Genomic DNA, 17,704 nt, shown 5'->3' with positions numbered 1-17,704 from the left:
AAAATGAAATAATATAACATGGCCTGTGTTCAAAGTGGAAAGTTTTTATTTCACTTCATGTTGAACCAAATTCAAAACACAATCGGCCACACAAAAGCTGATGTGCTGTGTTAGTAGAGGCTTCTTTGACTTGTGTTTCTTTTTTTCATGAACTGCGTCTACATGTTCAGACATCTATGCCCCTAGCCAAGTTCAGTTTTTAGTAATAAATGTTTGATGCTGACAGACAGATGACAGATGTGATGTCATATTCATCACACTATTGGCTAAACATTATTTCCCCAGTGTTCTTATTATTACAGCGGCACCTCCACAACATTTTAAGATCCCGAGGTAAAGATAAGCCCCGGAGCTACTGCTGCAGTGTGAAAATGGAACAAATGTAGCGCACACTTCTCTAAGGGCATCCTTAGGCTGTGGGGTTGTTGATCTTGCCCATGAAGAGGATGCTCCTTGTTGAATGCTCAAGGATGAAGAGCAGGAAGGGTCTGTTGAGTGTTATAGCTTGGGGCAGACTCATTGGCATGATCTCTACAGTGGTGGCAGCAGCAGCCTCCGTTCCTGTTTCATCCACGCTTAGCACCGCCTGGTGAGACACCTGTTGGAGGAACCAGGACACAAGAGCCAATGTCACGTTTGAGTCCATGAAGTGGACAAAACAATGAAGTCATATTCAGCGATCCTACCTTTGAGACTTTGAGCGGGACCTCATTAGACATGCCAGAAAAATCAGCTTTGTCTCCAAAAGCGTCCGTTATTCCACTTTCTTTTAGTGTGTCATCTAGGGAGGCTTTGGCAGAGATGGAAAACTTTGGCATGCCAAGATTCACGTTACTGAGAAACAAATACAAGAGAAAAACACCAGTGTAAGAGTCCCAGAAATATACGCAACCACAAACAGCCACTTACGAGGTGCTCTCTTACGTCCTGAAGAAGGAATCGTGCCAGCGCCTGAGTTGATCTTTGCTGATGACAGCCTCCACCTGATTCATTTTGTCTTCATCGGGGAAAACAATCATCATGGAGGTGTTGCCCTTGTATGGCAGCAGCAAAATGGTGGCGTGGTTCCCGTCGTCTCTGTAGTAGTCGTAGCGTCCCGTCTTCCTCATCATGTCCACCTCAACTGTGGTGCTTCCGTCCACATGGAATTCCTCTTTGCGTGTTATGTTACCGTCGAAAGGTTTCTCCCACTGTCCTGTAACGGGTCACATCAAGCCTATATTGATAGTGGGTACTTATTTGAAAATGTTGCATCCTTCAGACTTGTTCGTTTCATGTATTTGTGCTATTCTCTATCTGTGAAAACCTTGAACCAGAGAACAAACACCTGCTGACACTGTCTGTTCTGTCTGCGTGTGTCTTACCTCTGAAGTAGACGTAGTTGATAAGGACCATTGCCATTTCAGGGTCCAAGTCCTTCACCATGTCTTTGATCTTGTCGTGGGTTTTGCTGGCAATGTGTTTGTTGATTTCAGCTGCAGCCTCTTCAGGTTTGGTAAAGTCAACTTGAAAGATTTCACCAGAGTAGTACTGCTTGATGTCATTTAAGAACTCCTCCAGAGGACTGAAGCCGGAGCGCACCGCAGCAGCATTGCCAACATCCAGCTTTTGGTTCTCCTGGCTTTCTCCAAGCATGTGAAAAAGATGCTTGTAGGCTTCGTTGACCTGAGTCTGGTTTAAGGTGCTGTAGCCCAGGCTGGAGAACAGCTGGCTGTGGGTTTCACCGCGGGCTCCAGTAGATAGCAGGGACAGGGCAGTGGAGATGCCCAGTGGCGAAAAGAAGATGTTGTTTCCAGCAGCAGTCTTGGCATTCAGACTTTTGTAGAGGACAACAGCAAAGTCAGCATTAGGAGCAGAGAGCTTGTGGCAGCTATCGTGCTCCTCGTCGCTGTGTGCAGAGCTGTGGTGGTGGTGGTGGTCGGCCAAGGCTACGGCCAGGAGCAGTGCAACGAGCGCACAACTAGCAAAGAGACCACGCATCTTTAGAGCACTGTCAAGAGAAAAACAAGTATTTAAAATGTAAAAAAAAAAAAGTTAACACTTCCAGGGATAACAGTGGGAAATGAATTAGGACACAATGACAGCAGGATCTGGACTGTCTGCACTTCATTTCCAAACATAATGTTTAAGTTTCCTGAAATCTATTCAGTGGTTAGCTAATAAAGCAATGTTCTTACCTTTAAAGTCCTCTCTGCTGCAGGCGGTTGCTCAGAAACTTCGTCTTTATATACAAGAGCGAGACTCAGCTTACAGTCCAGTTAAACATTAACCAAGAGTGATCTGTCTGCTCTGTCCCATGCTGAGAGGCTGAGCCAGCTTCAGTGATGCAACACAGCTGATAAAAATGAGTGTGAATGCATCTACTCTATTTTTTATTTTTCAATTTGTGCTTGCAGTAATCATGAGAGAGGATCTGACAAATCAGACGTGAATGTTGAGTTAATTCTATCTTAGTGCGTAATTTTCACGTGAAAATGCATTTTGGAAGCAATACATTAAAATAAAGGGAGGATCTATTAATTGCATTTACACGTATTCTTAGCATGCATAAATACTGATGATAAATTGAGCAAAGTTGATTTTAAAATCTAGAACGTGCCAGTTAGTTATGATTAGACAGCAGACGACCAACTGTTATCAGTTTGTCATTTAAATTCTATGATCTCACATCTTCCATAAAAATGTGGTGCAGACTAAATGACTTTTTTAATATAAAAAAAACACATAGATCTGCATGATTGCAGTAACACGTTGAAATGTGTCTTCATATAACAGTTTGAGGTAGTTTGTGGCCATGCAGCGGGTGCTCTTACACATTATCAGTTTGAACTCTTGTCTCTTCTATCGATAAATTAAGTTAATAAATAATTGAGGACAGTAAGGAAAAAAACCACTGAAGCTTTTTCACAGACAAAGGTGGCGTGAAAAGCATTTAGCTAAAGAAGGGTGTGATGCAATAATCAGTTAAACATGAAGACAATGTTACAAATCTTCAACTGGTTTTAAAAAATGACAGATTTAACTGGTAATGGAGGACAATAAGGTTGCCTGGAAAAGTAGCTCGAACCTTGCTGACAATCTCACAGAGCGCGTCCTTTGGTAAAATGGAGACAAACACAGTAGTTATGGAGCTTTGATTTGACCTTTGTTCACTTTCAGTTTAACAAGTTCAAACTTACCTTTTCAGGATTTTGTGCTACCAGTGTTTTACATGAGCTGACAGCTTCCTGTTTCTTGCTACGCTTTGCATGTTTGTTTGTTTGTTTGTTTGTTTTTGTTTAGTGTGTACTACAGAACTTCTCCTGGTTGGCTCCAAATCATTGCTATCCAGGACTAACACTTCTTCTGTTACTATCAATAACTCGTCGGTTTCTACCTCTCCTTCTGTGAAAAGTTTGGGCGTCATTCTTGACAGTACATTATCCTTTAACTCAATAATGTCACTCGACCAGCTTATTTTCACCTCCGTAACATCAATCGCCTCCGCCCCTTCCTCACTCCACGTGCCACTGCTATCCTCGTCCATAGTCTCGTGACCTCTCGGATCAACTACTGTAACTCACTCTTATCTGGCCTGCCAACAAAAATCCGTCAACAAGCTCCAACGTGTCCAGAACTCTGCTGATCGTATTATTACTAGGACTCCCTCTACTCACCACATCACCTCTATCCTGAAGCAGCTTCACTGGCTCCCGGTTCAACTCCACATTAATTTTAAAATACTCCTCTACACATTTAAGGCTATTCATTCTCTCTCCCCACCATATCTCTCTGACTTGGTACAGATCTCCATCCCATCCCGGTGCCTCAGATCCTCCTCTTCTCTTCTTCTTTTTGTTCCTCCTCGTCTTGTTTCTGTGGGGGGCGGGGCTTTTAGCCGCTCTGCCCCTCACCTGTGGAATTCCTGACCCCCTGACCTCAGAAACATCAGTTCTTTCCCCCGTTTTAAGTCCACCCTCAAAACCCACCTGTTCAAGAACCAGAGCCTACTCTGTATAACTACGCCATGCTCTTAAAAATCTTTTATTATTCTGTTTATTTCCTGTTTTTATGCTCGTCTTATTTGTTCTGTGAAGTGTCCTTGAGTGTTTTGAATTATTATATTATATATTATGATTATGATGATGATTAATACTGTAGCTTATCGAGCTATGTGAAGCTTAAAGTCAGAGTTTTCTGAGTAACTCTCTTTTCACCTGGCTAAAGCACAAATGAAGACCAGCAGCACAAACAGCGTGTCGCATTGGTGCTATAATTTACACTGAATCATTTAGTGATGCAGAAAATGTGAAAATATTTTTATACTTGGTCCTAATCAGATGCTAATTTTATTTTACACTGACGGAAATGCCGCTGCCAAAACACATAATAATGTGCTGGGCTCAAAGAAAGCCTGGTTATGTTGAACACACACTACAAAAACCTGTTCAGTCACTAAAAGTCACTTTGACCTGCTGACGAGCGAAACCGTGTCCTGCTGTGGGACTTAATGCGTGAATGTTCAAACAAAGGAAAAGTGTCACAGCTCTAATGTGCAGCCACCACATTGGAAATAAGTAGCAGCACTTAGAGCGCACTCCACATTTAAATAACTAACTAGAATTAGTATTAATTAGTATGTATTATTATTGCTCTGTGCACTGAATCAAACAATAACTGTTTTTCTGCAACATTCATTTCCACTCTTATTTACATTAGCAATCATTAACAGCTCAAATTTAATTAACGTGTAAAAGTAGGGTCACCGGGGGGCTCGAGCCTGGTACAGGCCGAGAGGCGGGGAATGACCCTGCACGGGTCACCGGTCTGTCGCAGGGCTAACGCTGAATTGTTGGCACTACATGCCATATTACCTCCACTCCAGCTGCACATGTTATTTATGTTTTTTATTATGTTTTCTCATCTTTGCTTTGGTCTTACAGTCTGGGCTCACCATCGAAAATTAAGCATCTGAGATCCTCAAACAAACAAATCTTGAAGAGAACTGATAAAAATCCTCCTCAATGGCAACACTAACAAGGTTTTGAGAGTTTTCGTGTATTTATGGGTTTTTTATTAGTTTTCAAATATATAAACAGTCTGGCCCAGAGTGTCATTCTACATACAGATAGCAATAGTAGTAGTTCATTGTAGATCAGCACTCTCCATAACTCCATAAACGGCATTGCCCCCATTAACATTAAAATTAGACAGCCTTGTATATCACTGTTAATTTGTTATCACTTGAATCACTGTTTCATTGTCATCGTGACTGGGACACCGATCTGCCCTGGTGTTCTTGGTTCAGACGGCCCAGCATCGCTCAACAAAAGGCAGATGGTGCCGTTAAACATGTGCACATATTTGTGCAAAGCAATGATAGAGCACATGCAAAAAACAGAAATAGAACAAACATATCAATGCAGCCGTCCACTTTAGGTGAAACTCTTCCTTCCTGGACCAGGACAAAAACGAGCTGGATTATATGATCCATGGAAGGAAAACCCGGATTATCTTTATCCAGATTACACCTTTGGAACACTTTGATCTGGGGTTCCCATCAGTCAGTGGAACTGCTCTTGATTAATAGGCTGACATTTGTGTTGCATGTGATAAATCTGCTGTCCTGTTAATCAAACTATTATCCATTCATCATCTCCTCAGTGAGCTTAAGATCATCAGAATATCTACACAAGACTGAGTGAGGTGAAAAGGACGAGCTGCTGTCACAGAGCTGCTAAACCTTAGCGTGCTAATGTGACACAACATCGTGAGCATTTCTCTTCTGGTGTTGGAGAATGATGCTATACGCTCTTGCAAAACAATTTCCAGTAATTGCCAAAGATGATGAAGAGATGTTACAGGAGGAAATAGCTTTCAGAGTGAAAAAATGACAAAAAGAGAAAATGCTTTTGTAATGAGAGAAAAGCATTTTTATGTTTTACTTTTGCAAGAATAGCAGAGATTCAGTCACGGGGATAAATTGCTGCCATTTAAATCTCTTTTCATCATTTCATGAAAATGGAGAAATAAACCATAAATCACCCTGTAATGTTTGAAAAACCAAACTCCCTCTGCAACTTCAGTGAAACTGCTGTAAACGCCTGTTTTCCTGCCAGGAAATGATATGCTGCACTACCGGGACTGTCATCTTCTCTATGTGAAAACAGTGAACACAAGAAAAAGAGAAGAGTGTGATGTTCACTCATGTCGAGACATCTGTGGGATCCACGAGTCTTCCAATAAGCAGGATGAGCCCCGTGAGAGCGTCACAGATTATGAGCATGAACGAGCTGCCAAAGGTTACTCATGGGGGGACAGAGAAGTCGAGCATGGTGTCAGGTCCCCCCCCCTTCCTTTGCCTTAGTTTCTTCCACCTTCAGCGTGACCTCATGAGGTGTCTAAATGTAAGGACATGGAAAAAGGAGCAGTTAGAGCACAGAGTAAAGAGAAGTGGATCTCTAAATGAGGTAAAGGAGACAAGGGAAAAGTAAAAATCCTTTGCACATAGTTGTGTTTCAGTGTGTTTGGCAGCTTCATGGTATTCCATTATTTGGTTCTTCCTTAACCTCGAGGAGTGACGGCATCTTTCCCTCCAATATTCCAGAGAAGTTGGCTGAGTGGGAGAAAGTGGATGATACCCCAGCGCTCCTCAGGAGACTTTGTAAATTGTAGGATTTCCTGAGCTGAAACTTAGGGAAACGGATTTCTGCCCGCCTGTGAAAACAACAGTCAGTCTGTTAATGCGTTTGCTCTGAGAAGCCTTGTTACAACCTGACATTTCACTCACTGACAGTAATTATATCTGACTAGTAAACTACTCCACGTCATTCATCGTGATACCTGACAACAGGAAGCAGCTGGACTGACACAGCTCCACAGACTGTGGATTCAGGAGTCGGTGAAAACACTTATCAGTGAACATATATCACAACGGGGTCACACCTGGGCTCACCTCTGCATAAATATGCATATAACGTGGTTGTGGTGTTCACAGTGTTTTCACCTCACTGTTTCACAGGTGTTCTAAGGATTATCCACAACAACTGGGACAATCCCAGTTTGTGTACCACTTTAAGAAAAGTGATTGTTTTTAATTTGATGGCACCAACAAATCTGATAAAAGTTGGGAGAGATTAACAAAAGGCTGGAAAATAAGACGACTGGCTATTAAAAGAGCATCTTTGAGGCAGAGGTTCACCAATCTGCAAAAAACAAAAAACGCATGTGTGTGAACACAGTTTCCTATTGCGTGCACGGTTGCAGGTTAAGGCTCTATCCTGCAAAGAAGAAGCCGTATGTGAATATTATCAAGAAGCAATGATGTCTTCTCTGGCCAAAGTTTATTTAAAACAAACTGAGACAAAATGGAAAACTGTTCTGTGGTCGGGCGAATCAAAATCTGAAATTCTTTTTCGGCAAACATGGACACCACACTCTGCAGGTTTTAGAGCAACATATCCGATGGTTGACAGGCCTGCCTGTAATCCAGACACTCACCACCTGAAAATAACAACAAAAAGACATTCCTCTCCCAACAGCTGCTCTCCGCAGTTCCCAGATGTTTACAGACTGTTGTTAGAAGAAGACGGGATGTTGCACAGCGGTAAAAATGTCCCGATCTCAACTTTTATGAGATGAGTTATTGCCATCAGGTTAAAAATGAGATATTCTTCTTTCTCAAAATTGTACATTTTCTCCATCTAACATTTTATGTTTTTTAAATTCTATTGTGTATAAAATACAAGTTAATAAGATTCATAAATCATTCCATTCTGCTTTATTTATATTTTACACAGCATTCAAACTTGGGTTATCAGGTATGATTCTGGGTACTGTTACCTGTGTTTGGATGAACGAGTCCACATTTTTACATTTTTAGATTTAAAGCCTTTATTTTGCAAACTGTGTTGGAGGAAGTACTCTGATCCTTTAATTGAAAGTATATTAATATCAGAGTATGAAAATACTCTAATAATCTAATTACTTTTATTTTAATTAAGAAAAAATACCTAAATTATGAAACATAAAAGCGCTTACATTATTGCATCAATACTCCTGAATCATTCTTTGGCTTTTTGCTCCAGTAGCTTGATAATATTTTGCTGGTTGGAACTGTTGTACATAGTTTTTCATTTATGACACTACTGATTATGAATTTTGTTATATATATATATATATATATATATATATATATACATATATATATATATATATATATATATATATATATATATATATATATATATATATATATATATATATATATATATATATATATATACATACATATATATTAATAAATTAATTATTAATAAGAATAAAATGAAATAAAATAAAATAAAATAAAATAAGAAAATCCCCAATATCCAATAGATGGCTTTATGTTTATGTTTTATACACAAAACTAAACTGGAAACATAAACTTACATAAAACAAAATAAGCATGTTTTCATATTCTGAAAGATGGAGCCATGAAGTAAAAGTATCTTTGGGTAACAAACAGTCCTCCTACGCTGTGTTAACTTGGAATACTTTGAATCTCTGTATGAAGAAAGGATGCAAAATGACACAGATGCAGTCAAACATCTTAATTCTGTACTCAGCTGCAGTAGGATATCATAAATCTGTACCTAAAATACTACTTGGATATTTTAGATTCTGTAGTCACTTCATCACTTAAATACACCATGTTGCATCCCCTTTAGTAAAATATTTCAGCACTGTTGGGAGATGTTCCAATGGGGATGCAAAATGACTCAATCACAGCCCGATGTATAGCTGGTAGATTGACATGCTGTGGTTTGAATTTTATTCTTGTTTAACCAGCTGCATTCCCAGCTGGCCCAGGCTTCACGTTCTTCAGCCAGAAGCTCATACAGCTGTCAGAGAGGCGGTCCTCCAAGGGCTGCAGGTCTGCTTTGGGAAACCAGGAGCAGTGAGGTGGTCGTAGCATTCAGCCTGAAGGTCTGTGTGGGGCTTTTCAAATGGTTGAATACCTGATGTGTTTGTTATTGACATGATCAACACATAATAATAAAGTTTCATTCCTATAAAAAAACACTTGGTTTATACTCTAACCACATATTCATGTATAAAAACATGCAAATATAATCTTTGAAACATATATACTTATAAGCTACCTTTGAAATATACATGATTGTTAAGTATAAGTTTGGCAGAGGCCTGCAGGTCTTTCCTCCAAGTCTCAGAGCTGACGGTGAAGACAGAGGACTCAGTTTCATGAGACCTGGAAAATAAATTTTTATAGTGTAGTGTAGCTCGTCCATCAACATGTAGGCTGCTACGCAATCTTAACTGACCCCCAGTTCTTTTTTTTTGCGCCATCATCTGCCTGAGCTCCAATTTGCCACTCCTGCTGTGGCACCACCAATCCCAGCATCTGTCCTGGCTCCAGCCCCAGACGTTGCCTTCTGAAGCCCACCTCCACTCCCTCCCTCCTGGAGAGGAGGCTGCATTGCAAATCTGTGAGAGCAGATATGGTGGCCTGCAGGCTGTGTTCTGTCTAGTTGGCCACCATCCCTGGAGCCTCCGGCTCTGGCTATCAGACCCAGAAACTGGGCAAGCTGAGCCAGAGCTGACCCCAGGCCCGAGGGTGAGAACAAGATGTTGCGCTGATGCTGCTGCTGGACGTCAGGCTCAGTAGCAGTTCTGCTGGCCAGGTCACGACACGGTTCAGAGGCCGAGGCCGTGTTTAGGGCTGATGTACCGAGCTGCTGCAGCTGATCGGCCTCTCTCTCCCTTCGCTCAAGAGTTTCAGGCCTCGGTACAGCTGATCTATACGCCGAGGGACACGTTAGCAACACTAGCACTGTTATACATATAAAACTACACACAGCAGACATCATTGCTGCTTCTCTCCTGGCTTGACCGTACATAACACCAACAAACCCCTTGCTTTGGGGGAGTGTTGTTCTCGTGGCTCGGTGTGGGGGTGGCGGTGTTGAAAGTATATCGATCTCCAGGGCTGAGCTTTCGACCCAGGGGTAATGCTCTAAGCAAACAATGGCAGTGTGTTTTTAAATTCTTAGAATTTGACCAGCAGTGAATGTTTGAGTATTTGGGGGGCAGAGAGGACAGAGAATACTCATTCGACCCCCAACTTAATACACTTTCTCTTCAACGTGGAGTTTGAAGACTTACGCAACTAATGCATACTTCTGTTTCACTCTATTGTCACTGTGGTATTCCAAAAGGCATTATAGTCTAAACTGCTTAAAATGACAACATCTATTCTATGTTTATGAGTGGATCACATGCGCACACATCAAGCAGCTGGTTTATTGTTTGTATCAGATGGTCACAAAAAATATCACGGAGAAAGCCTGTGGTAAAAAATAAGCTTGAACTCAGGCAGCATCCGAGATGAAGACAATAAAGCGGTCCACACTGTAAGCCATAAGTGACACAGTGAGAGCCTGTGAAATGCCAAAGTGCTCATTAAGTATTATCAGCTTAATCTTCACTTGTCAATACAGCTTCTAATTAAACAGCAGGTCACATGGGATCTTCAGCAGGCAACAGAATGCTGTATAGACAGTTTGTCAAATAAGAAGGTCGCTGCGATGCTGCAGTGCCACCGTGTGGTCGATTTTGTCAAGTGAATTTCAAAAAGGAGTCGTTTTTCTAGGAAAATCAATTTTTGGACATGTGTTCAGCAAAAAAAAAAAAAAAAAGCCCCCAAACCATTTCTGATAATAAGTGTGGTGCAAGACCAAGCAGCTGAAAGTCTGTGTAACAATGGGGATTACAGGATTTAGCTTTATCTGAAACTATGTCCCAGAGTCTTATCAGATTATTCTGTGTATCTGCTTAAATGCCGTCTTTAGGAAACTGTGTCACAGATGAAGAGTCAGTCCAGCCTTATGTGTCACTGTTTGCCTCATTAGTGGCAAATGGCCTCACGAGCATGTCGGAATAAGAAGCTTGTGCTGCAGTGAGACTCAGAGGTTCATCTGACTTGTGAGGATGAGGCAGCAGTACAGCAGGATCCACCAGACCAAGAGCATTTCCAGCTCTAACAGGGTTACACCACAAGAGGCTGCTAAAGGCTGAAGAATGGATCCTTCATCACCGCTGGAGACAAACAGAGGAGTGTGAGGTTAAGGTACTGCACACATTAAAGCAACCACATCGAAATCGCAAAAACTACAGATACATTCAAATGCAGATATCTTTTTATAGTGTTTATCCAAACAGAAGCTTTAACAATATCATATCCATGTTAACTCTTTACCTTATTTTCTATGGCTAAATTACAATAAATAGCATTCTGGGACTGGCTCATTTGCCAAATGGGAACCAACATGCATCAGACTTTAAGTTAACTTTAAGCAGCCCTGTGACTTAATAGAAATCCTAAAACATGCTCGAAAGTGAAGCATGTTTTATATTTCATATATAAAACACTAATAACTCAAACTTCTCAGGGTGACAATACTTGACTGTTTAGCCAGGTAAATGCTTTAGACATGAGTTTGTTAGTTCTTAAAACCATGAGCAGCCTGATGTCTCTGCCCACTCCCCCCTTCATCAGTATGTGGCACTATTGAACTGAAAAACACGGCCTCTATAGAAATATTCCTCTGGGCCATGAACACACACTGTGACTGAGCGCTTCCAAGGCTGCTGTTTGCACAAAGACCCTTTGACAGTAATGCGACAGTATTTACTCGCTTTATGCTGCAATACAAGAGAAACAGCAAGTGAACAGCAGCTGTAAAAGGAAACGATGCTCATCATGTGTGTGAAAGCCCCGTTGTTTCAGACATTTAACGAACACTTCTGTCTCTGTTAGCAGTGTTATTACTGAGTCACAGTAAACTGGAAGATTTGGCAAATGTGGCAGCAAAGTGGTGAATTATATTTTTACTGATAAATTGTTACCTGGGTGACTGAGGGGTTGAACTGCAGGCAGGAGGCCAGTTCTTGTTTTTATCACGGAGTGTGCGTGTTCTGGGACCCTCCTCACCATCGTGCTCTGTCGTTGTTGTCGTGATCTCCGCTCCCTCCTCTCCAGCTGCTGTTTTAACAAACCCAGACTCTGCTGAATTGATCACGTCATCAGTGTCTCTCATTTTTTCTTCTTTACACTTCCTGCCACTTTCTTCTTCTGTGTCACTTCTGACTTCACAGGCAGCCTCATCAGTTATTATTTTTCCATTTACTTCACCCTTAAAACTTTCTGAATTTGTGATTTTCTTCCTATCTTCTTTTATCACAGCAGCATCTTTGCTTTCATTCCCTAAATCCTGCCCTCCCACCTGTCCACATTTTTTGGAAAGCTCTCCATCTCTTCCGTCCTCAGTGTCTTCCTGCCAACGGGCCACTTCAACAGTCGCTTCCGCTGCATTGTCCTCTGTTTTGTCGACCCCATTCTTGAACATTTTTGCATTTTCCATCTTTTTCCCCCTTTCCTTCTCACAATAATCACCATCATCATTGCTCTGTCCTCTATTAGCCCTCTCCTCTTCATGCTCCTCTGTGCTTCTACTTTCACCCTCTGGCTTAAAGTCAAGCGCTGCTCCACCGTGTGTCATTTTTCTGAGATTTCTTTCATTTTTGTCAAAATCAAACTTCCTGTGCACCACTGACTGGGCTGATTCAAGCTCAAAATCAGCCTTTTGTAAAAGGGAGCCTTCCTGATATTTGGATTCTTCTTTCATTTCCTCTGCTGTTTCCTCTTTGACCTTTGGTACTTGTCTTTTCAGCTGATTATATGGTTGAAACACATCTTTATTCAGCTCTAGGATGTAGCTATATGCATCCTCCTCATCTGAATCGAGCGATGGTAAGCTGTAGATTCCTTCCTCAGAGCTTAAAGAATAGCAGCTTTCTGCTCGTCGCTTGTTGTAGCCTTGATCCAGTCCACTGTCCAACCACAGTCGGACCTCCTGGCTAACTATGCCAGCATCCAGAGGACTGGGTGGCTGTAAAGTGCTTCGTCCACTGCCTTTCCTTTTTTTGTAATGTGAGTCTGAAGCAGTCCCAGCAGGTTGGTCGGAGGTAGCTGTTCCATTTGTGTGACAGGACGGAGAACGGGGACTTCCTGAAGATCTCCGAGACCAACGCTTCCACAGAAGCTGCTCGCTGCTCTTCTCCAAGCCTTTCAGCAACACCTGGACTTCTGGAACATCAGCGTCAGTCTCTTCAAAGCTGACTGACTCAAGTGATCCAAAACTGGGAATCTCGGGAATGTCAATATCTGGTGTGGGAGCCTGTAATATAAGCATGTCAGTGATATTCACAGAACCAAAGAAATACTGCTAGCATATAATAATGTCACACTATTAAGGTATTAGTAAGTGCTTAATTTGTCATTTATATATCATTAGTCCTTCTTAGTATGCCATTTATCTGTAATTGTTCTGAATATCAATGTTTTTATGTAAAAATCCCCTCAAAAACTATTTTACTAATTTGTACACTGATGTCACTTATTTAAAAAAAAAAAAAAACAATTGCTAAACTACATTTTCTAAATAAAGACACCTTTTGATTCAGACTTTCAGGTATACAGTAGGACTTTGCTACGTGAGGAAACAGCGACGCTCTCTGCTTCACCTGTTCCGAGTCTCTAAGCTAAGATGACGGGCGGCCGGTGGGAGTTTCAAGAATAACTGAGAGATATAAATGCAGTTCTTTCTTTTTTCTATATCTACCTCGCTGTGAGACTGTAGTGAAAGTGAACTTGTGCAGCACTAACCTCATCTATGCCTGAGTGACACTTTGGGAACATAGAGACGTAGGTAATGATGGACTGCTCGTCTGGTGAAGTGCACGTCACATCTGCAGGGAACGATTAAAAAAAATCATAAAACACTTAAAAACACAAGTCTGTGTGTGTGTGTGTGTGTGTGTGTGTGTGTGTGTGTGTGTGTGTGTGTGTGTGTGTGTGTGTGTGTGTGTGTGTGTGTGTGTGTGTGTGTGTGTGTGTGTGTGTACGGGTTCGTACTATCCTGGTGGGGACCAAAATCTGACTTTTACTATCCTGGTGGGGACTTTCTGCACCGTGGGGACCAAAATCCAGGTCCCCTCGGGGTTGAAAGCAATTTTCACACTCAAAATGCGGTTTTACTGTCAGGGTTACAATTAGGCTATGGTTAGGTTTAGGGTAAGGGTTAGGGTTAGGCATTCATTTTTAATGGTTATTGTTAGGGTAAGGGGCTAGGGAAAGCATTATGTCAATGGGATGTCCCCACGAGGATAGCAAACCAGACATGTGTGTGTGTGTGTGTGTGTGTGTGTGTGTGTGTGTGTGTGTGTGTGTGTGTGTGTGTGTGTGTGTGTGTGTGTGTGTGTGTGTGTGTTCACCCAATCACACAAGCACTGCCTTCTATGCTTTTAAGTGCTCACTAACATTCACACTCATTCACACTGTGATGGATGCATCAGAGAGCAGCCAGGGGTGAGTATGTTGCCCAAGGATACTTGGCATGCAGACTGGGGGAGCCAGGGACTGAACCACATATACCCTTTACTGCTTGGAAACGTGCTGTATATGTACCACTTTGCCCCTCGAAATAATAATCTGCATATCGTGTGGCCCTGTGGAGGTGAAGGTTCCTGGTGGTTAGGGGATGGTTGGTTGAGTCAGGTCTGGGTGTGGGTTCCAAGAGACCTGCTGGAGTTCAGGGTCCTGATGGTCAGGAGGTGGGAGGCTGGTGGTTGGCAGGTGTCATCCCAGGAATGGAGCCTGTCTGTGTGGGGATGTCTGTGAAAAATGACCCTCCAGCTTCTTTGTTTTTGATGTCAGTAATCACTTTCCTTATCAGTTTATGCTCTTGGTCGCTAGTTGCTAAGTTTTTTTGTTTATAACATGTAATGGTCTCTATAAGAGCGATAAAGCAGGGTCAGTCAGCCTGTATGTTTTTCACAGGTTTCTACTTATATCAAACCCACTCCTCATTTATTCAATGACAAAACAAGTCCTTTTCTTCAGGACTACAATTTTTTCTGCATAGCATATTATTTATTGTAATAAACAACACCCACATAAGCAATTTATTTGAAATTTCAACACTGACTAATTTATGTTAACTAAATATTGCAAGAGATATAACATTTGATATTTGAGGCTTTCTCTAGAGACATTGTGAAGCCACATGACTCTCATTTTATACATTTTTCATGTTCCTGAGTTAGGACATTTTTCTGAACTCTTCAAATAAATAAATAAGTCCATGGTTGATTCTGTGACATCCGGAGCTGTGGGGCTGTCCTGTGGTGTCTGACAGCTTCCTGTATGCTGTTGATTTTTTGTGCACCAGCTTGTGCCTTTTCTCCATCCGCTATACGTTCACCTCAGAGAAAAATTCATTCATTTCGATTTGTCTTGTCATCCCCCTGGGCTTGAATTTCGTATATGCATTTAAAGAAGACTTGTTCTCATGTTTACAGTTTGCTGTAAACTGAAAGGAAATCTCTCATAACTCAACACATAATCAACGTGGTGATTTTTTTTCACCTAATATGAGAAATCTTTTACCTTCAGGCTCCAGCAGTGGAGGTACATCCAAGCTGTGATGGGCTATCATGAAAGCCTGCCGGATGTTTTCCACTGGATCTCGATGAAAGCTTTCCCTCAGATCAACCATGACTGGGTTTATGGACTTAACCAAAGCAAGAAATGCCAAGCCGCTCTTCCAGCTCTTCCCAAAGTCATTCACGTCCACCCCGTACCTGCAAAAATTTTAAAATGCCATTTAATTAAATGACAAGTGTTAGCCATCATTCCAGCTCAATCTAAAACTATTCTGATTTCTAACAAGAAAGCTAATTTTGGGCTGATGTAGGGTTAGGATAAGTTTACCACCTATTAGACCTCAGAGGATGAAGTAACCTGCTGACATTTTGTTTCATTCATTGTGTTTGAGTGGGAATATGTTTGGGCTCAGTGTTATTTAAATGACTTTGTACGTGTTTTGATCTTTTTATGCTCACTTTGATGTGCATCTTTGGACCCATTGCAGGAGCACCTTGATTGCTTTCCCATGATACTTTGCTTCCCTGCCAGCCTTCCTGCCTTTACTTGGCAGAGTGCTGCAAGAGTATGAGCCAGTGTCACTTGGCTGGGGTGAGAGGTCATTAGAGGATGGATAACTGCTCATTGACAAGGCGGAAAGGCTGGAAGACAAATGCTTCTGGAGGCCTCCCATCACCTCCTTTACCTGTGTAGGAGTAACACAGAGGTATGAGTCAGTGATAAATGGCTGGGCAAGAAGTAAGATAATACATTAAGACATTTGACTCATAGATGATAAATCCAACCTGAAAATGCAAGATGATGCTCCAAACAAGGTGAAGAACAACAGATGGTTTACCATCAGCAATTCCAGAAGCATCAATGCCAAGCAGCTTTACCTGGGAGATAACAAGGAAACATCGATCACAATCTTGTTATTCCTGATTTGAAATCATGTCATTCATACATGTCAGAGCAATGTCACTGAATCTACAAGGAAACATGCTCACATGTCTGTCATCCAGAAAGACCAAGGCCTTGGAAATGTTGTTAAGTCTGAAGATGCGATGAGAGGAAGACCTAAACCTATAAAGCTAACAAAGTTAGACGAGAAATACTTAAAACATTATCACTGTTTGGGGAAATGAGCTGGTTGATTTTATTGCTGTTAAGAAGACTGGTCCCATTTATATACCAACCCTGAACAATGACGTTACAACCAACAGCTTAGCATGAAGCCAGTAAACTGGGAGAAACTGCTGGCTTGGCTTTGACTAAGCGTTAGGCTTGAGACTAATTAAACAAAAAAACAGAAAATGACATCAGCAGTAATTAAAACATTTCCTATCTCTGGCCATAAAAGCAAACTCTTTTTCACAGGAACTGTGCTCCCAATGTCTCTGCTTCCAGGACTCCTGCTACGTTTGCAGTGGCCACATTTAAACAGGCTTTGGCTAAATCTTTCTTGGCATCACATTTGTCCATTGAACAGCATGATTCTTACTAGTCTGCACCCAGACAGCTCCTCCAACAGGCCCATGAGTATTTTGCCATCCTGAATGTCTGTGAACAGGTCGTGCACTTCAATAGGAGGGTCCCGCTGGGGGGAAAAAGCATGACCCTCATTGATAACCACATTTTTTTCAGAGTGATCTGATGAGCAAAAACTGATTTGTGCCTTACTCTCTGCAGAAACACATTCATCCACCTGGTGAAGGTTCTCTTCTGCACTGCTTTTCGTTCATCTGAGGAAGAGAAAACTGGGCCTTGGCCTTAGTACACCAATATTTCAATAAAACATGAAAATGGCATCAGCAGTGATCAGCCATAACTTTAATGGAACGCAGTGTAATGGGAAATCTTTGGTGCTTTATTCGTATGGTTGTTATTGTGACAAATATTAGTAAATCAATTAGCTTTTAGCACTCACTAGCCACCCTAAACATTGCTGTGGACCAAATAACCTGTGCACACCCACAGCACTCTGACAGGAGCGAGACACTGTGCCCCACCAGGCCACAGAAGAAAGAATAATAGCCCCAGGCACTGACCTAGCCTCCCAAACATGATCCCAATCTGATGTAGTGTATCCCAATCAGTATCCACAGGAGGCACCAGAATTATTCTGATCCACCGAGGCCCCACCCTGCAACCACAAGAACGCAAAAGATCCAGGTCCAGTGCCCTGGTGCTTTTAACTGCAGAGCAACAAGTGACCTGTGTCTATGTCATGGCACGTCA

General features: G+C 41.8%; 1 protein-coding gene across 1 annotated transcript; it reads right to left on the bottom strand.

Moving 5' to 3' along the window:
• Positions 1 to 409: 409 nt before the first annotated feature.
• LOC134643440 (alpha-1-antitrypsin homolog) lies at positions 410 to 1,992 on the bottom strand. The gene is made up of 4 exons (XM_063495802.1): positions 1,365 to 1,992; positions 925 to 1,195; positions 687 to 834; positions 410 to 598 (listed from the first exon to the last, which is right to left on the bottom strand). Exons 1-4 carry the CDS (start codon positions 1,978 to 1,980, stop codon positions 410 to 412), a joined length of 1,224 nt encoding a protein of 407 aa, XP_063351872.1. The 5' UTR covers positions 1,981 to 1,992.
• Between the last annotated feature and the right edge of the window lie 15,712 nt (positions 1,993 to 17,704).

This window comes from Pelmatolapia mariae, linkage group LG15 (genome assembly GCF_036321145.2).
Source record: "Pelmatolapia mariae isolate MD_Pm_ZW linkage group LG15, Pm_UMD_F_2, whole genome shotgun sequence".
NCBI classification, from domain to species: Eukaryota; Metazoa; Chordata; class Actinopteri; order Cichliformes; family Cichlidae; genus Pelmatolapia; species Pelmatolapia mariae.
The sequence above is the reverse complement of the archived record's forward strand: the minus strand, read 5'-3'. Positions and strand labels throughout refer to the sequence as shown.

Excerpts from the sequence above, each read along its gene's own strand:
- LOC134643440 (XM_063495802.1), bottom strand. The coding sequence starts at position 1,980 with ATGCGTGGTCTCTTTGCTAGTTGTGCGCTCGTTGCACTGCTCCTGGCC. Across the intron at positions 1,196-1,364 it reads CAACTACGTCTACTTCAGAG|GACAGTGGGAGAAACCTTTC; the intron begins GTAAGACACACG and ends GACCCGTTACAG. Across the intron at positions 835-924 it reads CACGATTCCTTCTTCAGGAC|TAACGTGAATCTTGGCATGC; the intron begins GTAAGAGAGCAC and ends TTTGTTTCTCAG.